Here is a 19,429-nt window from a genome sequence, read left to right as displayed (position 1 = left end):
CAGGAGCCACCGAGAGTGCCTGGGCATCTGCTGCCACCAAGTGGTGGATTGAGTGGTCGCTGGGCAGGAGCTCTGGGCCCTGAGTCTTGGGGAGAGCCCCAAGAGGGAGGATCCCCCCGCGCCTGCCCCTGGCTCAGCAACCCCTGGTCTTGGCTGGCTACTTGCACTTTGTTGCCTCTTCTTTTTTTCTTAACTCCGAAAACCAAGTTCCTCCCTTTAGGAGGAAAACACAACCGCCCCAAGGAGGACAGGCTGTATCCTCTTCCGCAGAGCTGGAAACAGGCTCAGAGCTGTCCCCTGGCAGGAGGTGGGGTGCAGGGCAGGCCTGGCCACTGGGCAGGGGGCAACTGGGGAAGGGGTCCCTGGCCTGACCACGGGTCCAGTCCCCCCTCCCAAGCCTCTGCAGGCCACAAGCCTGCGGGTGGGGGACCGCGTGAAATGGGCCCCCCATCCCGGCCTCCATGTCTTCCTCAGTGGGCAGTCTGCTCCCCTGGGCTCCTCTGGCAGAAGAAGGGACAGTCTCCCAGTGTCGAGGTCGGAACACCTTCCTCTCCGGCAGTGTCCCGGGTTTTTGGGAGGGCCGCCTCAGGACCGCAGAGCAGGCTGTGGGGTCGGGATGGGGGCAGGGGTGCGGGACCAGGTCCACAGCGCGCTTCAGGCAGGAGGCGGTCTGCGACGGTGTCTGGGTCCCCGGCAGATGGCGAGGGGCGGGGCCTTGTCGGGGGCGGGGTCCCCCGAGGGGCGGGGCCTGGGCGGGGCGGGGTCTCTGTCGGACCTGGGTCTGTGCCGGGGATGGGGTCAGGGCCGGAGGCGGGGCCTGGGCGGGGCGGGGTCCCTCGAGAGGCGGGGCCTGGGCGGGGCGGGGTCCCTCGAGGGGCGGGGCCTGGGCGGGGCGGGGTCTCTGTCGGAGCTGGGTCTGTGCCGGGGATGGGGTCAGGGCCGGAGGCGGGGCCTGGGCGGGGCGGGGTCCCTCGAGGGGCGGGGCCTGGGCGGGGCGGGGTCTCTGTCGGAGCTGGGTCTGTGCCGGGGATGGGGTCAGGGCCTGGGCGGGGCCTGGGCGGGGCGGGGTCCCTCGAGGGGCGGGGCCTGGGCGGGGCGGGGTCGGGTCTCTGTCGGAGCTGGGTCCGTGCGGGGATGGGGTCAGGGCCGGAGGCGGGGCCTGGGCGGGGGCGGGGTCTCCGGCGGGCCGCTCACTTCCGGCGGACGCTGGGCTGGGGGCGGATGGAGGCGGCGCGGAGGCCGCGGCCGAGTTTGCGCCGGCGGAGGCCGTCCCCCGGGGGCGGGTGAGGTCGGGGGCCGGGGGCTAGGGTGGGGGGGGGGGGGAGGAAGGGGGCCCGCGTCCCCCGGCCGCTCCGGCGCGGTGGCCGCGCGCCCACGTGCTTCCCGGAGCCGCCGCGCCCGGCCGCCCCCTCGGAGCCGCGCCCTCCCCGCCCTCCCCCTCCGGGCGCCTCCTGCTGAGTTCTCCCCGCACCCTCAGCGGCCGCGGGGGGCCCGTCCCGGGGGTCGGCGAGTGCGCGCGGCCGTGGGCGGACCTGCTGCGCGCGGGGATAGCTGATCTGAGCCCCGACGGAGAGCTGCCGCCGCTGCCCGCCTTCCCCGGCCCGGTGCGTGCGGGGCCCCCGGGGAATGCCGGGGTGCGAGCGGGATGGGGGTCCTGGACGGGGGGGCGCCAGGGCGCGGCGGACGCGGCCCGACGGACGACGCGGTTTGGCAGGATCCCGGCCGCCGTCCCAAGCGCACCGCGTCCCCCGAGGAGTTCACCGTGGGAGCCCGGACCTTTTCCTGGACGCCCTTCCCGCCGGCCCCGAGAGGAGGGGGGGGCTTGGGCCCTTCCCACCAAGTGCCCCTTCCGGCCCGGTCCCCGCAGCGATGCCCCTCGCCTGAGCCCCGAGGGACGCCCGGTGCCCCGGAGCAGCTGTGGGAGGCCTCGCCCAGCCTGCGGAGCTGCCCCATGTGCCAGGTCGACTTCGCCCCCAGGTGAGTGCGCCGGGCTGGGGCCTCTGTCCCCCTCTCTGACCTCAGCCCTGCTTGGCACGCACAGCCGTGTTTAGAGGGCCAGGAAGTGCCCGAGCTCGGTTTGGCCACCTCAGGTCAGTGCATGTTGAGTTGCTGAAGTCCAGGTAGCTAGAGGCCGCTGGTCCGGGTTGGGGACGCTGGGGGTCCCCTGCTCACTCATCCCTTGGAGCCCTGCCCACAGGCCGCAGTCTCCCTGGGACAGACTGTGCAGCAGGAAAGCAGGGCACCTCTCCCCACACCTGACAGCCCACCCTAACACAGGGAACCTGGTGGGGACCGCCATACCCTGGCTGAGGCCACCTCTGGGGCCAGGCCAGGCTGTGGGTCACCAAGCAGTCCCACCAGTACCTAAATCATAGGAATAGGTTTTAAAAATGAAGGTTGTTGGGACGCCTGGGTGGCTCAGCGGTTGGGTGCCTGCCTTTGGCTCAGGTCCTGATCTCAGGATCTGGGATTGAGTCCCACATCGGGCTCCCTGTGAGGAGCCTGCTTCTCCCTCTGCCTGTGTTTCTGCATCTCTCTCTCTCTTTCTGTGTATGTGCTCTCGTGAATAAATAAATCTTAAAAAAAAAAAAAAATGAAGGTTGTTTGTGCTGAGAGATGCTGTTTTGCTTTAAAAGCTCAATGTATTTTTTTATTTTTTTTTAAAGATTATTCATGTTAGAGAGGAAGAGAGAGAAGGAGCATGCATGAGTGTGGGGGGTGTGGTGGAGGGGCAGAGGGAGAGAGAGACAAGCAGTCTCCCTGTTGAGGATGCAGGGCTCAATCTCGGGATCCCAAGATCACGATCTGAACCAAAAGTTGGATGCTTAACTGATGGAGCTCCCCTGGCACCTCTCTTTATATCTTTTTTTGAGTAAGGGGCCTGGAATCTAGGTTTGCTAAGATGTTGAGCTCTGACTGCCCAGCTTGTGGGCCACGTGTCACACAGCTGAGGACACAGGTGCTACAGTTTTAGGGGTCAAGACTGTCAAAAGGAACTTGGTCAGATGAAGTGAAAGAACAGTAGGTTTCAGTAAGTGGACCAGCTCCAGATTTCGTGTGGCTGGCAGATGGTGTGCAAGTCACAGGCACATCCCTGGTCCCCCAGAAGCAAACACCATCCTGGACAGTGAGGGTGATGGAACTGACAGCAAAACAAACACCATCAAGCCACTGGTTCAGGTAAACAGCCTGCACACCAAGATCTTTAGATGCTACTTTTTATTCAGAGATGTGATGTTTCTTTTTTTTTTTTTTTAATTTTTATTTATTTATGATAGTCACACAGAGAGAGAGAGAGAGGCAGAGGTAGAAGCAGGCTCCATGCACCGGGAGCCCGACGTGGGATTCGATCTCGGGTCTTCAGGATCGCGCCCTGGGCCAAAGGCAGGCGCCAAACCGCTGTGCCACCCAGGGATCCCAGATGTGATGTTTCTATTAGTGGTCAACTCTTTGGGCTCCTCTAGTCTGCATTTTTGTATCAGAACAAGCCTCTGAGAGCTGGTATTGTGGTGAGCCCAGTACCCTCATGCTTATCTCCTTAAGGTGCCTGCACAGCCCAGGGCTGGTGAGAGGAGAGTGGCTGGTTTGGGCAAGGTGGTGGGTGTTCTGGACCCCGACGGACAGGCACTAGTGTCAGGGGCTGTGCTGCCGGTGAAGCCCCAGCAGGTGGAGCCACAAGCAGGGCCTGGAGGGGGTCGCCTGGTGGTCCACCGAAGATGCCCTGGCTCTCCTACAAGCACCAGAGAATTTGCAAAATGTTTCCAGAGCCAGCATCTCCCAGCACTGCCTTTTGCCTGTACTCAAGTTTTGGGACACTTGTGAGTTGCAAATACTGACTGGCTTGCCAATTCTGCTAATGCAGCAAACACTTTTTAAAAATAGCAGTTGGTCTTGATTCATCCTTCGTCTGAGAAACCCAGGGGCAGAGGACATTGCTGGAAGCCCCAGAGAGAAATTCTTTTCTTGGTAGAAGCTGTTAAGATATGTAATGCTGTCTGGGTGCCCCACCTTTTCTCCTGTTCCAGAAGGGGCTTTCTGTTCTTGGAATGCTGGCATTTCTACACGGTCTAAAAAAAGACTCCTAATGACAGAGATGTTAGGGAGAAAAAAGTTCCAGCTTTGAGTTTTTTAAGCAGTTAAATTAAGGCTTGGCAGAGCGTCTCATTTTTTCCAAAGTGGGTGTCAGTACAGTGGGGTCCAGGCCTCCGCGCGCGCCGTCTGAAATGCTTGCCTGAAATGCTTGTGGCACATTCTTCCGCTTGACTACAAAGGGGAGAGCTCTGGGGCAGAACACACCCCTCAGGTGGTAACAGTGAGTGCAGAGACCACAGGTCACTGAAAACAAAGGCTCACACTCTCCCGGGATGCTCAGGACCCTGGGGCAAGGAGACAGCTTGGGCTGTGGTGGGTGGGAGGGGGGGTCCAGTTCAGCAGGTGCACAGTAAGCTGTCAAGTTGTGACTCTCCCTAGAACAGTATCAGCTCTTAGGGATTCTTGGGGAAAGTTTTTGTTATGTATAATCTGTTTTACTTAAAAAAAATATTTTTAAGCAAACTCTACACTTAATATGGGGCTTGAACTCACAGCCCCCGAGGTCAAGAGTCACGTGCTTTACTGACTGAGCCAGTGAGTTGCCCCACTTGGGAAATTTCTTAACCAGAGACTGAAGCCTCGCGCACTGCTCTTCTGATAGCAGGGGAGGTGGTGTTGGACCTCGGGGGCGACTTCTAACCCGAGTGATGCTTGTGGAGGGTGTGCTTTGGGGGCACAGTGCTGTGGGATGAGCTCATGATTCTTCTCAAAGCCATAGCCGGCTCAAGTGACTCAGAGAACAGTTTTATTCTTTAACGTGATGGATGATTGCATGGTGAATTTGACTGATGGGGTGTGAGACTCTGTGCCCCTAAGATCTGCGCACTGCTGTGCTCAGGTGTCCTGTATGATCTCTGATCCTGCAAGTCACAAGGGCACCTGGGGAGATGGGTTACCACGGACCACTGGCCACAAAGATGTGGAACCCAGAAGTTGGGTTGTGTCCCACATATACAATGAGAACCTTGGTTGTTGGTGTTTTACCAGCTCCGAGGCCCCTTGGATGCAGGAGTCAGTAGAGAGTCTTGGATGGAGTCTCCTCTTCTGCAGCTGCACGCATCGTCCACAAACTGGGCCTCAATGAGACAGTGAGGTTGGCCTGTCTTGGGGCAGCTGCTGCAAAAGCTTGGTGTGCAGGATGAGGCTGGCGAAGACCAAGCTCTCTTAATGAGGAAGAGGTCTCAAGGGTCCCAAAGGGTGCCCCCCACCCGAGGGATACCTCCTGGAAACCCCAGACAAGGTGACCTGGTCCAGATCTTAGAATCTTCTGGCAGCCTAAGAGCATGCGGGGGCCCCAGGGACTTGAGAGCACACTGACCAGCCCCACAAAGTCTGAGAGGGCAGCTGATGGCCACCAGAATGGGCACAGGCTCCCAGAGCAACAGGGCGATGTGGTGCTGTGGCCCTCAGCATCTTGCTGTGATGCTCCAGGGAAGGGCCTTTCCACTCTGGCCAGTGAACTTGGCCAGCTGACCAGGATGGCTCTAGGTATGGGCGGAGGAAAGGTCGCATCTTGGGGGGGTCTCCCAAGTAGAGAGAAGCCATCTGGGCAGACTACTGCAGAAGCCATGGTGTAGAGGCGTGTCCAGAGGGCCAGGCGGGACTCCTGGCGATGGATGAAGTGTCCACGCTGCCAGCTGCTAGTAGAGACCCAGGGTGTACCAGCAGGATGTGGTGTGTTCCAGTCTGGGAGGTGCTGGTTGGGTCCCAGCCACCATGACCCGTGCTGAGGCTTCGGGGGTCATCACACGTGCTGCTGAGCCGAGGGAGACACGGGGTGACTGGGCATAAGAAGAACTGCAGGAGCTGTGGGCAGGTCGGCAGACAGGATAACTCCAGGCTGCAGGGGGCACAGAGAGTGCTACTGTTCGCAGCTGGTGGGCCCAGCCCCCCCTCTAGGGTGTGTCCCACCGCAGGCCTGCTGCTGTCTGGGGGCACAGCTGGAAGCTGACTGTCCCTGGCTCCAGTGGGTGGGGGGGTGGTCCTGCCTGGCCCGCCTGCCCAGATGGGGTCAGATGAGGTCGGGAGTAGAAGGTGTCTGCTCCATGACACAAATCCAGGCCCCTCCCCACATGCCCACGGGATGCTGAGAGGCCATCCGCAGGCTGTGGAGCCCCCAACGCTGTAGGCTGGCAGGAAGTTTGCTGCCCTCCCTCCCTAGGGGGCTTAGTCCTCCACAGTGAGCAGACAGATCCGAGCGACACAGCCACCCTCACCTGCTTCTGTTTTCCCACCTCTTGTAGAGGACAGTGATCGTGCTCCTGGGGCCCAGCCGTGTGCTTTTTGTTTTGGGGGTGCCACGTGGGGCAGCTTTCATAAGAGGAAGTGATGCTCTGGGTGTTTTTTTTTTTTTCTGGGTGTTTGTTGATACAGAACCCTCTGCAGGAGCCCCTGGCACGGGCAGGCAGGGACCCTCTAATGCTGTCCTGAGTCTCTGCCAAGCCCCTTCATCTGCGGGTGGCCTTTCAGGCCCCAGGACAAGCAGTCCACCCAGATCCGTGAGGTCCTTAAGCTGAGTGGATTCCAGAATCCCCTGGAGGCTCATTGAGACACAGGAGGAGGCTCGGCGAGCCCAGGGTGTGTGTCTGACAGGTGTCCTGATGCCGCACATCCAGCTGCACTGAGCACGTGGCCCAGACAAATATCCCCGAGGCACGGGATTTGCAGAGGCCTTTTCCAGTTGGCGTGGCCCTCCTGGACCTTTCCCTCATTTCTGACCAGCTATGGAGATGATCACGGGTTTCTCTGGCTGACTTGGGTGTTGTTAGTACAGGGAGGGGTGTGAAAGTGTGTGGTGGGTGTGGTGGCAGGTGGTGTGTGGTCGGTGTGTCCCCTTACATGAGTGACCATCCCCTCCCTCTTGCAGGCTGGCCCAGCTAGACATCGACAGCCACCTTGCCCAGTGCTTGGCAGAAAGTACGGAAGACGTGGTGTGGTGAGCAGACAGCCGGCGCAGAGGATTGGCCCCACCTGCCAGAGCCACGTCCTCTGCTTTGAAAGCTGCTTATTAAAATGTCTGTGTAGACTAGTGGTGTCACATGTCTGTCTATGTTGGGACCAAAACACAGGATCCTTTTCCTTTTTGGCTTAGCTAAGCAGAGTGCTCTGCTGCAGTCAGAATCTGGCAGCTGCTTGGCAGACAGACCCAAGCCCGGGCAGGTGAGCTGAGACGGTCTCGAGCAGGACTGGCCACATCTACGGACAAGTGGACAGGTGGGCAGAGTGCACTTTCCTGCTTCTGCAGACTCTGCTTGCTCCGCATTTCAATTCTCCCGGTGAACCTGCTGGCCACATGGTTCAGGGCGCCCCCCCCCCCCCCGCCCCCCGTAGACGCTGCCACTGCGAAGTGCCCTAGTACCTCACGGATGGGCGAGGGTCGCAGCGCAGCGTCTCCTCCAGCCGGGACTGACCGGGAGGGAATGGGCCAGGCGCCATCTGCAGTGGGCAGGCCCATCTGCCAGAACATTCTGCGTCAGTCGTGTGTTTGGGCTTCCAGGGCAAGTGGAAAGTGGGGCACAAGAGTGTCTATAGCTAGTTTTCCTTCCAGTGCTCACGGCCCTTGGATTCTGGAAGAGCTGGGCTTTGGCAATGTCCCCATCTCCACCCCAGCCACCTTGGCCGCGAGCACTGGCACAGGGAGCGGGTCACAAAGCCACGAAAGGACCATGGGGGAACCTAACTGCATGTGACCAAGTGAGAGATGTGGTCTGAAGAGACTCCTGCCATAGGGGCTTCTGGAAGAGGCAGAACTATAGAGACGGGGAGAGGCAGTGGTCACTGGAGGATGGGGCACGGGGCCTTTGGGAAGGTGAAGCTACTCTGCATGATCTACAGGGTGAATATATGTCATTTTGTCCAAACCCACGCACTGCAGCCACCAAGATGTGAGGCTCGTGCCCTGGGGATGCTGTGTCCTTGGGGTTCATCCATGGTCACACATGGCTTTGGGAGGGGAGGCTGGCGGTGAGGGTGGTGGTACATGAGGGTAGGGGCACATGGGAAATCTCTGCAGTGGCCCCACAATTTTGGTGGGAACCTAAGACTGCTCTAAATAAAACCGGTTTTTTAAAAACGCTTTCCAAAACTGCTGCTTCCCGAAAACACCTACTTTTATTAGAAATAAGTCGTTAGAGACACCTGGGTGGCTCAGCGGTTGAGCATCTGACTTTGGCTTAGGAGTGTGATCCCAGGTCCTGCTGCTGGGATCTGCACTCTGCCTACTGCTCGAGCCACACCTAGTGGGTTAGAGAATCAGAAAACCTGTGGTTGGGCATTGATGCAAGGAGGGTGATGGAGTGACGTGTGTCCCCTGTGCTGCTTGTGGGAAGCGGGAAGTGTGCAGTCAGGAACATGCATGCAGGGTGTCTGTGGTATTCTAGATTGATTATTAAGGCTGGGACACTCATACACAGATCTTTGTAAATTTTCTAATTCTGAGCATCATTATTACCAATAAAAATATTTTTTCGAAGATTTAATACATAACACAAGAGGTCACATAGGCTGCCCCACTTAAGTGTTTTCAGAGATATTTTGTGCAGATTTTGTCTTCCAATTTCTTACTTTATTTGGTCTCCGGGTGCTTCAGTGAGCAGCATTAGAATCCAGGATTGGGTCTCCTCATGGTCGGTGACACTGGGGGCTGCGGATGCACTGGTGTGACATACATGCTAACTACAAACATGGGAACTTACTGGGATTGAGAAAATGTCCCAAATTTGTCAATTCTCCACCGCAGTGCCTCTCTGTGGGCACTCGGACTCCCGTTCCCAGCCTCGACTCAGCGCACAACCCCGCCCACTCGGGCTCCTCCCATGTGGCTGTCGCCTGCAACGCTGGGTGGGTGCCGCACGCGGAAAAAAGGCACCAGGACGGCTTCGACATCATGGGCACATTTTATTCCTCAGGACATTACAGGCTAACTCTCCTGGCGGAGCAGGTCAGTTCTGTTTCTGTGGAAAGTGTGCACCTTCGAAATCGTGGGGCAGTTTCTCCCTTGGACACGGTCACCGCGGGTTGTCCGCGGCGCAGGCACAAGAAGCAAATTCCTCCAGCACAAAGCTGGCCGCACGGGCCCAGACGCAAGACTGTTCCACTATGAGAAGCACCCGCTTGGCGCCCCCGTCCGCGGGGTCGGCGGCAAGTATCCCTCCCTGGCCGCACTTGGAGCCTTGCACCCAGCCAGGCATGCATGCGCTGTGGTTAAGGATAGAGTGAAGGGGTCATTCACAGACGTGTCCATGACACAGAAGACGGCCTCACACGGACTCCTCGGTGGACAGCAGTAACGGGTTGATGTACTCAAAACCTTCAAACTCGGACTGGTCGATCCTTTTTATGACGTCCCTGTGCACAGGCAGAGCATGGGGAGTGGGGTCAGACCCTGGATGGGCAGACCCTGGATAGGGCACACGGCAGACGGGGTGTCCCAACCCCCGGCCCGCCCCCGGCAGGCCTTACTCGTCATCTGGGGTCAGCTGCACGGGCTCGCTGGTGAACTGGGTGTCGAAGTTGTCCAGACCGTACTCGTCGGTTATTTGGGGCTGGAATGGCGGGAGGGCCTGCTTCTTCTCCAACTGGGAAGAAAAGGCAAGAAGTCAGGTGGTGCTGGCTGTCCTCTCCACGGGATCTGGGTTTTTGCAGGAACTTAAGTCACAGAATGGAATAAGAACACACTCAGTGTTTACCTACATCCTGTATTTGGAGACAGTTTTCTTTTCCCTTAAACACAAAGTTTAGGAAAATGTATCTGAAGCCAGTAAAACCCTGAGTTTAGGGGATCCCTGGTTGGCTCAGCGGTTTAGCGCCTGCCTTTGGCTCAGGGTGTGATCCCGGACTCCCGGGATGGAGTCCTGAGTCAGGCTCCCTGCATGGAGCCTGTTTCTCCCTCTGCCTGTGTGTTTCTGCCTCTCTCTCTCTGTGAACAAATACATAAATCTTAAAAAAAAACAACAACAAAAAAACCCCCAAAAACAACAACCCTGAGTTTATGAATGTTGGCAGCACTGGCTGCATAGGCCCATACCTGGGACAGAGCTGCACTGGGGTTCACACCCTGCACCCTGCAACCACGCCCCAACACCCAACGAGGCTGGTCTCATGGTCTCAAGAGATTTTCTTTCTTACAATTTGGAGCCTGGTCATAATGGAGCTTGGACTCGGCAGGGGCGCTGCTGCCCATGCCAGTGCTGGCTGAGATGCCATCCCACCAAGACCTTCCTCCCTGAAAACGCTAACTGAGCCTGTTTCTAATCACAAGGGGAGGCTTATCAGGCAGGAAACGGGCTTCTCAGGATCCAGACTGCGATCTCCACCTCACCACATATGGGGCAGAGACCCCTGGCGGCATGTCACCCAGGTGAGGACGGTGAGGGCTTGCTAGTTCCATTCCTGTGACACTCAAGCCTACCTCCCGTCCTTCCCCAGCTTTATGCCTTGCACTGTTGGCCCAGGCACGTTCCCAGGAACTAACCCTGAGCTGTAAGTGAGGGACACGGGTTCCCCCCCCTCCCCCTGCCATGCAGCCACACCTGAGGCCAGGGAGTGTGAGGAGGGGTGTGGAGCCAGCAGTCCAGCCCCCACCCTCGGGGTACCCCTCTGCTTGCAGGGCCGGAAATGCCTGCCCACATGGGGCTTCTGCACATCTCTCTACAAGCCATGGAACTATCCAGGGCCAACGTGATGACTTCAGTTACAACAACAGGAGCAGAGTGGGAGTGGAACGTGAGACATATGGGCCCCACTTGGGCATGCAGAGGACACGGGGTCCTTCTTGCCAGCCGCCCGATGTGCACAGGGACATGGGCCGCCTGGTAGCTGGTCACTGGGCAGAGACCATCCCTGAGGGGAGTCAGAAGGGGAATGTGGTGGTGAGGACGGGCTGTCTCTGCAGACAGAGCAGGTCACCCGTGTGCATGGGGACTGAGGATCCGTCTCTGTTGCTTCTCACCTTTTATACTCAATTACCTGTTTCTTTTGCATAAAATGTTTTCTGATAAAAGGGGGAAGGGAGGGCATCTCTTAAACTATTTTCCTATCTTAGTCTCGGCTGCTTTAAGATTTAAATATCAAGTCCCAGCAGACCAAGCGGCAAGCAGAGCTGGTGCTCCCTGGGTTCCTCCAGGCCCACCCCTCATCCCTCGGCCTGTCCTCTGGCCTAAGGGCGAGAGGCTGCTCGGTCTCCCTTGAGCACATCCTCCCTTGAGCACATCTCATGTCTCACGAGTCCTCTCCTTTCCTCAGTCAAAACAGTGAATGAGAACAGTGTCACCTGGAGCACTGCTGGGGGGACAGGCCACCATGTCCCAGTGTCCCACCCATGGCACACTGGGCCATGCCAGTGTGCCTGGAAAGAGGATACTGGGAGGGGCTCAGCATGGCAGCCAGGGTGGGCCTGAAGAAAGCGGGGGCGGGAGGGCAGCCCTGCAGTGTGTTGGGGCCACTGGGGGCTCAATGAAGCCTGAGAGGAGGCAGGAGGTCCCTGGACAGAGGAGGCCACCGCTGGCAAGGCAGAAGCAGGTCCTGTCCTGGGAGCGGGAGAGGCCAGGCCCTGGAGGCTACAGTCCTCAGGCACTCAGCCTGGGTGGGGGACACAGAGCAGGGTCCAGGATGACCCTAGGGCCTGAGCCCCAGCCTGGTGGTAACAAGTGGCTGCAGTGTCTCTGAGCAGGGCTTTTCATACTCACTAGTCCCTGTTTCCCCAGCTCTGGGTGATGAAGCCTGACAGGACCTGTGCGAAGCAGAGCATCTGGACTCAGCTTTCCTGGCTGTGGGGGTGGGGAAGGAATCCCAGGAGCCACCCTGTGGGGCCCTGTGAGGGCAGAGGGCCCCCAGCATCTGTTTTATCAAAGCACTTCTTCCCCTCCACTATCTGCACATCCCTCTCACTGAAGACAGCCACCCCTTAAGCAGTGTTGGGCACTGGGCTCTGGACCCCACATGCCTCCACATGGCACACATGCTTCTGCTCAGGCACATCTTCCCATGGGTGACGGCAGCTGCTGAGCAGGCTGTCACTTGGCAGAGCTAAGGGTGGACTCACACACCCCCAGGCCCCTGGAGACTACCTGCACCTCCCTTGGCCCAATAGGGTCTAGATATGGCTCATCAACGTGGACACTGCTCGTAAAAGAGTAACGTTATCATTTCACACCCATGCCATCATCCTTCCTCTTCTGATCAGAGGAAACAGGCCTCACTTGAGAACAAGGTTTTTGGCAGGGATGCATGGAGACTGGAAGTGACCAGATGCTGCCCACGGGACATGGCACCCCAGGCCACTGAGGGCTCCCTGAGAACTGACATCAGGTTGTAGCCCCTGGGGGGTGGGCACAGCATCTAAAAAGGCCTTGTCCAGCTCAACACCTGCCTAGCTGGTGCCGGGGCTGCACTGTGCAGAGCCCTAAATCTGCAGGGGTGGGGAGGAAGAGGACACTAGGCATTGCCACGGGCTCAGTCAGTCAATGTGTGAACCACTGAGGCTCAGCATGGGCCTCCTGGGGTTCCTCCAGGGCAGGTGTCCCAAACTGTACAGGTAACATAAGCCAGCCAAGATCTAGATTTCCTCTCTCTTATGCGAGTGGACCAAGATCAGTTTCTCTTCTCTTTTTTCTGAAGTAAGCTCTAAACACAACATAGGGCTTGAACTTGGGTCCCTGAGACCAAGAGCCAACGCTCCATGGACGGAGACAACCAGGTGACCAGGAGCCACTCAAAATCTTTTTCTTAATTAAAAAGTACCCGTGGTCTGAATATTATTCTAATAACTCCAAGGAACAGGATGCTGGACTGTTTTGAAATAACCCAGCAGGAGCCTGGATGGGGTTGAGTGTAGGTGGGGTGGGTGCATGGTCTGAGGACCCTCCTGGCCCTGACCAGGGCCCTGGGTCCCCACAGATGCACAGGTGACAGTCCTGTGGTGGGAAGTGACAGTGGCCAGGGGGAATGGATGAGAGCTGCTCTGCCCACGGGGCCGGGGAGGGAGACGCAACACTGCCCCAGAGTGGGGCTTTCTCCTGATCTCCTTTGAGCTAAAGTCCAACATTTACTTAATTAGCTAGCTAATCTCCTTTTTCCCAGGGGAGCACATTTTAAAGGTTATATTTCAGGAACTCTGCAACCATTTACATATTTTGAAACCAATTCAGTTCAATCTTGTTTTAGTACCAGGAAGCAGGTGCTGCAGCAGGAAGGGTTGGTATACCTCACGCTTAGCCATGTCCCCAGACAGGCCCAAGGAGGGCAGGTTTGGAAAACCAACCATGACACCTAAGGCCAGCTCCCACCAGTGGATTTTGCACAGAATCAACCAGGTGATGTGGTCACAGATCAAGGATGTCCCCACCGGACCATGTGGTCGGGGACACCCAGGCAGGGCTTCTCGCAGGATCACCTTCCCCAGGGCCTCCTCACAGCCCCTCATGCTCCCATTAATCACAGGGGAGTCTCCCGGTCACCCCCAGGGGCAGAGGGCAGTACCCACCATACCCTCACTCCCAGCCCTCCCTCGGGGTCTCCCGTGCTTTACCAGGTCCCAGTCTATGCTGCGGAAGAATGCGTGAGACTTGATATCAGAAAATCCTGTCTGTGGCCGGCAGCCAAGCCTCTCTTTGGGGTCCTAGGGATCAGAGTTCAAACAGAGACCAGTCAGTATGCAATAAAGAAGCCCCGATTCACAGCAAGAGGATACCCAGCTTTCCTTCCCTCCATGAGCCAAATTTATTAAATTTCTCTTTAATTTCTCACATTTTAGCAAATATGATTAAAGACTGACGATTCACAGGACAGACATCAAATAGGAAGGCAGAGTGACCCCCATCCCCAGGTGCCCCCTAGGGGACCTTGGAAACACCCACCCTGGTCAGCCCAGGTAGTCACACGCGGGACGGCCCTCACAGCGGCTACAGGTGTACCTTGTTTAAAAATCCTTTCAAGACGTGGGAGGCTTTCACGGAGAGGAATCGGGGGATCCGGATGGGTTTCTCTAGGATTACTGCAACGATTGGGGCCCTGGTGAGAAGTCTCGTCGCTTCTGGACGCTTCCCGCTGCATTTGCTCTGCCCAGCCGCCGAAGGAGCTGGGCGGTCTGCAGGGTTCTCGAGACCCTTTCTGAGCAGGAGCGGCCAGGGCGCTTTTAGTGCCCTGGCCTCTCTTCTCTCCATCCAGCAGGATCTCCCCCACAGAGGGTCCCCCACCCACCGATGGGCACGTGCTCACACGTGCTCAGAATCACAGGTGAGCCAGTAGCATCCTCACATACGAGGGCGCTTCCGCACATGACCACCAGAGGGCGCCGAGGGGACCACCGTGTCCTGGGCACCAGTGTCCCAGGGGCGGTGAATTCTCGCCCGGGAGCAGGGGTTTCGCGCTGGCAGGTGGCCCCCGCCCACCCGGCCTCCAGGGCATATAGCTGGCAGGGGCAGGAAGGAGTCTGGGTGAATCAGACAGGCTGGATTTCCTGGTGACTCCTGGTGACCCGGAGGAACCGGCTCCCATGTCGTGGCAGCTCCCATTGTCCTAGCCCAGACTTTGCCTCCCTGAGAGCTGGCTGACCTTGCCCCGGGGGATAGGCGGTTGCAGCAATGCAGGGACCAGCCTAGGTCCCTTCCATCCACAACCCTGCCCAGCGGTGGGGTGGGGGTGGTGGTGGCACCTGAGCCTGGGGGAGATGCCTAGTGGCCCACGCACCTTGGAAAAGGTAGTCCTCTGTGTTCATGTCAGGGTTGTCAGTGATGATGTCAAACGGGGAGCGCCCGGCCATCATCTCAAACATCAGAACGCCCAGTGCCCACCAGTCCACGCTGAACCCTGGAGGGATGGCACAGGCCCGGCCCGCGGGCAGTTGGCAAGGGCTCGGCCATAGGGCAAGCCCGCTTTGGCCTCAGTGGGGAGGAAGGGGGATGCAGCTGCCGGCACAGCTCTGGCCAGTGCTGGGCTAGGCACCCTGACATCCCCCCACAGCCTGGCCTCCCCTCTGCCCACCGTCGCAGGGCCCTTGTCTTTTTTATCTTGACTGCTTGCAGAGCTGTTTTCACATCAGGGCCTTTAACCCTCTTGCTGGCACTTTGCTGGTTTTCCAGATTGTCATTCGGCCTCTTAATCCTGCTTGTGGTACCTCTGACGGCACAGAACTGCGAAGCTGAGTGAGCTTGTTGGGCAACCATTCTTTTCATTCTCCTTTGGCTAAGCTTGAAAATCCCTTTCTCCAAGGCTGTAAACATTCCTTCCCAGATTTTCCTGCCTTCACAGTTTTGGGGTGCATTTTATTGCACACAGGGGTGGGAGGTCCTGGCTGCAGTCGTGTCTGCAGCCCCTCAGGCCTTCTGGAACAGTCACCCCCATCCTGCATGGGAAATCTCATCCCAAGCAAGCTACTAGACGCTTGAGCCTGGTCTGCCATCTGCCACCTGTCTTTCCCCGTCTGGCTCCTCAGTGACTTTGGGATAGCAGCTTCACGGGCACCTCTGACCCAAGAGGGCAAGTGACCTGCCTGCCTAGCCAGTCTCCACTTTAATGGCAAAGAAAATGTTTAAAAATATTTGGTGGTGTGTTTGTGACATGCTTCACTGAAATCACTAGGACACAAGAGTATGTGGGGTGTGCACACATGTACAAATATGCATCACACCCCATACCACATGCCTGCAGACATGCACACCACCCAGTGCACACATGTACAAACATGCATCACACACACCCGACACCACATGCCTGCACACATGCACACCACCCAGTGGACACATGTACAAACATGCATCATACATGCACTACATATTTTACATGTGCAAACACATGCACAGGCATGCATCACACATGGCACTTCACACTCATGCAATGGACCACACACACTACAGCACACATGCACAAACGCATACAAATATGCACCACACACACATGTGTCAAATGCACACCACACACACGTGCACACACAGTAATCTCATTTTCGTTTCAGACCCAAAGAAAGCAAAGGACTAGAAGCATTGTCCACTGTCTGCAGGGGCTGCAGATGGGTTAACCTACGCCTGCCTGCTTATTTTACCGCCTGGTCTCTCCCACCTATGGAGCAGCACATCAAATGGGCACACCCAGACTCAGGGGCCTCGCATGCCTCTCCCTCCTTATCAACCCCTTAGGGCTCCTTGATCAAAGGAATCCTACCCTGCGTCCTCCACCAGGCGATGCCTGAGCAGACACCCAGGAGGACAGATGGGGGCTGAGGCCAGATGGTGATGGGCTGGGAACAAAGTCAGGGGTGTGTTTGAGGTGCAATTCGGTCAATAAAACCACTCTGATGACTGGGCCAGGACCCCAGGCAGGGTCAGCCCCAGGCAGGTCCACCTGGCCCCCTGTGCTCTGGGGCAACCGCATTCCTGAGAAGACAATGCCTCCAGGGGTCATGGTCATCCTCAAGCCCAGCAAGTAGCCCCCACCTGCCGGATAGCCCCACTCACCGTACTCCTCCCCCCGCAGGATTTCAGGGGCGATATAATTTGGGGTTCCGCAGAAAGTGCTGGTCGTGTCACCAGGGCCCAGGCCTTCCTGTGGGGATAAAGTTCGTTACCAGGAGGGAAGATAATCTCTGGTTGCCTGCCCCCCGTGCCCTTGGGGTGGGACAAGAGCCTCAGAGAGTCATCCTAAGGTAGTGAAAGCAGAGGCGCCTGGCGGCCCCCCCCCCCCCCCCCCCCCCCCCGTGAGCCATGGCACCACCGGGTGGCAGCACCTCTGACAACACGGGCCCCTGCTCAGGGCCAGGGCGCTCGCCTTGCACATGCCGTAGTCCGTTAACTTGATGTGGCCGTCGGCGTCAAGGAGAACGTTGTCCAGCTTCAGATCCCGGTAGATGATCCCTCTCTCATGTAAGAAGTTGAGAGCGATACAGATCTCAGCAGCGTAGAATCTGGGGGCAGCAGAAAGAACCCAGGAGGAGCATGGATGGGAGGCCCGTGTGGGCAGAACTGGGGAGACACCACCAGCCCAGGCCCTCCCAGAAGACGCCCCGCTGTCCTCTGCTGCCAAGCATGTGGGACCAACAAGCACGGGAGATGCTCAGCATCCTCATCGCCAGGGAGATGGAAATCAAGACTGCCTCACACCTACTAGGGTTGCCACTCACAGACAGATGGACCATGGGACGTGCTGGTGAGGACATGGGGAAGCTGGTGCAAGTGTGCCCTGCTGGGAGTGCAAAGGGATGCAGCCACTATGGGGACAGTGTGGAGGTGCCTCAGAAAGTTAAACACAGAAATAACATGTGATCTAGGGTCGTGAGGATATGTCTGCACCATTCACCGTAGCCAAAGGTGGAGACCGCCCCAGTGCCCATCATTAGATTGGACGGATAAGCAAAGCACAGTCCCTACACATGATGGGGTATTATTGAGCCCTGCTGTGACACGGATGGACCGTGAGGATGTTCCACTCGATGACATGACCCAGTCCCAGAAGGACAGATGCTGTAGGATTCCACTCAGGAGGTCCCCAGAGGGGCGGGGAGGTGGGGGGGTAGTGTTTCATGGGCGGAGCATCAGTCTGGGGAGATGGAAAGTTCTGGAAACGGACGGTGGGGATGGCTGCACAATGGTGTGAATGTGCTTTGTGCTGCTGAGCTGTGCACTCGCCAATGGCTAGCATGGAGAATTTTGTATTCTGTCCATTTTGCCACAATAAAAAAGAAAGTGCTAGCATGTGGGGAGTGAGCTCTGCCTTCCCCTGAGAGGATCTAGGGTGACTCAAAAAACTGCATGAACTTGTTTTAAGTGAGGAGGTGAGGAGCAGGGAAAAGCATGGGGAGCAGAAAGAAGCAGAGTGGAAGCCACCACTTGGGGCCTTGGAGGCAGTGGCGCTTAAACACAAACAGGCCATTCCTCTCCGAGAGCCTGTGTCTTGCTCTGCCTGTGTGACTAGAACCAGAAATGGCAGCCCCGATGCCCCCCAGGGAAATCCAAATGGGTGCCCCCCTCCGCCACCACTGCTCCCATTTGGAAACAGGGAAAAGGCAGAACCATGTGCAGTGCCGCTGTGCACACCCTCCCAGGAAGCACCCACTTCTCTGGACAACACAACACGTCATCCTGCTCTGGGAGCCGAGGCAGGCCGTTTCTGAGACCCCGTAATTCAGGGGACCCGCAAATCATAGGACCCTGAGCTGCTCTGTAGTTGGCCACGCTGCAGGGGTCAGAGGCATCCTTGCCATGGCCCCTAGACTCCATCTCCCTTCCAGCTCACTGCCAGCCTCTCAGGAGGGAACCTGCCAAGCTGGCATGCGCTGCCTGCCTAGCAGCCCAGCACCCACCTGGCGTGCTCCTCCGGAAGCTTCCTTTGTCTCTGCATGTGGAACATGAGGTCCCCGCCATTGACGTACTCTATGACCAGGAACAGCCTGAAGGGAGAGAGGGCGGTGGGGGCTGAGACTGTGCAGCCCCACAACCAGGAACCACCGTGCTCGGCTGCTGGCAGGTCAGCTCTCCTCCTATGAGGCCAAACTGGGGTCACCTGACCCATTCCAGGCCGGCGAGGAAAAGTCAGGCTCCGCAACCCAGGTTGCTGGGGATGTCAAGAGACCCTGCCCATGGCCGGGTATGCTCACTTCTGATCCCCATGTGGGGAAACTGACAGAACACAGGACAACTCCCATTAGGCCACTCATGTCATCCAGCACAGGAGCAAGTGCTGTCCCCATGGAAGCAGAGGTGGGGGCAGGACACAGAGCTGTGGGACCACCCTGGAGTCCAAGGAGCCTGGTGGGGGGCAGGTGCATGGGTGCACAGGCCAGGTGAGGGGGGGGCCATGTCTAACGAGTGACTGCTCCAGATGCTGAGTCTGGATGGACCCCAGGGGACCTGGAGGGGGCTGTGGCGCTGAGGACTGCCTTAAGCTTGCAGAGGTCCGGACATCGGGGGTGGAAAGAAGGTGGGGGGCTAGAGCCTGGACTGACGGTCCCGGTGCAGGGGTGACTCGGAGGCAGGGGGAAGGCGGGGCGGCTGGGCCCAGAGCAGGCCAGCGTGACCCTGCATGACCCTTGTGCCTAAGGAACTGGGACCACACGCGAGCCCAGTCTCCAAACACTCTACCACGTGGATCCTTCTGCATGACGTCTTTCTCGTGCTCAATAAGATGCCATTTTCAACTAAATTCACACATGATCTTCTAGAAATACGCTGTTGGAGGCAGCTCATGGGGATGGCTTGTGGGTCACAGGTGCCGTGCTCACTCACGGAGGTGCACATACATGTTTACACAGGCAACAACCTGTAATCTGTCGATACACAGAACTGGACCCCAGGCGACCAGCTGCGACCCCCTGGCCCTGCCTCTGCTCCTGTCTCTAGAAGGTGTGTGC

The 19,429-nt window shown here is 57.9% G+C and overlaps 2 protein-coding genes across 7 annotated transcripts in view; one reads left to right on the top strand and one right to left on the bottom strand.

The window, feature by feature from the left end:
* Positions 1-1,138: 1,138 nt before the first annotated feature.
* On the top strand, positions 1,139-7,120 carry FAAP20 (FA core complex associated protein 20). Of its 2 annotated transcripts, none has more exons than XM_072731043.1 (4): positions 1,139-1,283; positions 1,478-1,604; positions 1,715-1,977; positions 5,080-5,302. In XM_072731043.1, exons 1-4 carry the CDS (start codon positions 1,222-1,224, stop codon positions 5,174-5,176), a joined length of 549 nt encoding a protein of 182 aa, XP_072587144.1. In that variant the 5' UTR covers positions 1,139-1,221; the 3' UTR covers positions 5,177-5,302. The 2 variants fall into 2 exon arrangements, with proteins under 2 accessions (XP_072587144.1, XP_072587145.1); XM_072731044.1 differs by lacking the exon at positions 5,080-5,302 and adding an exon at positions 6,959-7,120 and having other exon boundaries at positions 1,140-1,283.
* A 1,848-nt stretch (positions 7,121-8,968) lies between these two features.
* The window catches only part of PRKCZ (protein kinase C zeta), a 100,816-nt gene continuing 90,355 nt past the window's right edge, over positions 8,969-19,429 (bottom strand). For all 5 annotated transcript variants that reach the window (XM_072731040.1, XM_072731041.1, XM_026007162.2 and 2 more), the window contains 8 exons: positions 18,383-18,469; positions 16,852-16,987; positions 16,542-16,629; positions 14,779-14,898; positions 14,004-14,083; positions 13,619-13,708; positions 9,553-9,668; positions 8,969-9,438 (listed from right to left, as the gene is read on the bottom strand). In XM_072731040.1, coding sequence (XP_072587141.1) covers positions 9,351-9,438; positions 9,553-9,668; positions 13,619-13,708; positions 14,004-14,083; positions 14,779-14,898; positions 16,542-16,629; positions 16,852-16,987; positions 18,383-18,469 — 805 coding nt within the window. In that variant the 3' untranslated portion in view covers positions 8,969-9,350. The remainder of the gene's footprint in view (positions 9,439-9,552; positions 9,669-13,618; positions 13,709-14,003; positions 14,084-14,778; positions 14,899-16,541; positions 16,630-16,851; positions 16,988-18,382; positions 18,470-19,429) is intronic.

This window comes from Vulpes vulpes, chromosome 12 (genome assembly GCF_048418805.1).
Source record: "Vulpes vulpes isolate BD-2025 chromosome 12, VulVul3, whole genome shotgun sequence".
Lineage (NCBI taxonomy): Eukaryota > Metazoa > Chordata > Mammalia > Carnivora > Canidae > Vulpes > Vulpes vulpes.
This window is presented reverse-complemented; position numbering and strand designations above follow the sequence as displayed.

Bases quoted from the DNA above. Each gene is read 5' to 3' on its own strand.
- FAAP20 (XM_072731043.1), top strand. From the start codon at position 1,222: ATGGAGGCGGCGCGGAGGCCGCGGCCGAGTTTGCGCCGGCGGAGGCCG. The intron at 1,284-1,477 runs GTGAGGTCGGGG...CCGCACCCTCAG, and splicing joins AGGCCGTCCCCCGGGGGCGG to CGGCCGCGGGGGGCCCGTCC. The intron at 1,605-1,714 runs GTGCGTGCGGGG...GCGGTTTGGCAG, and splicing joins TGCCCGCCTTCCCCGGCCCG to GATCCCGGCCGCCGTCCCAA.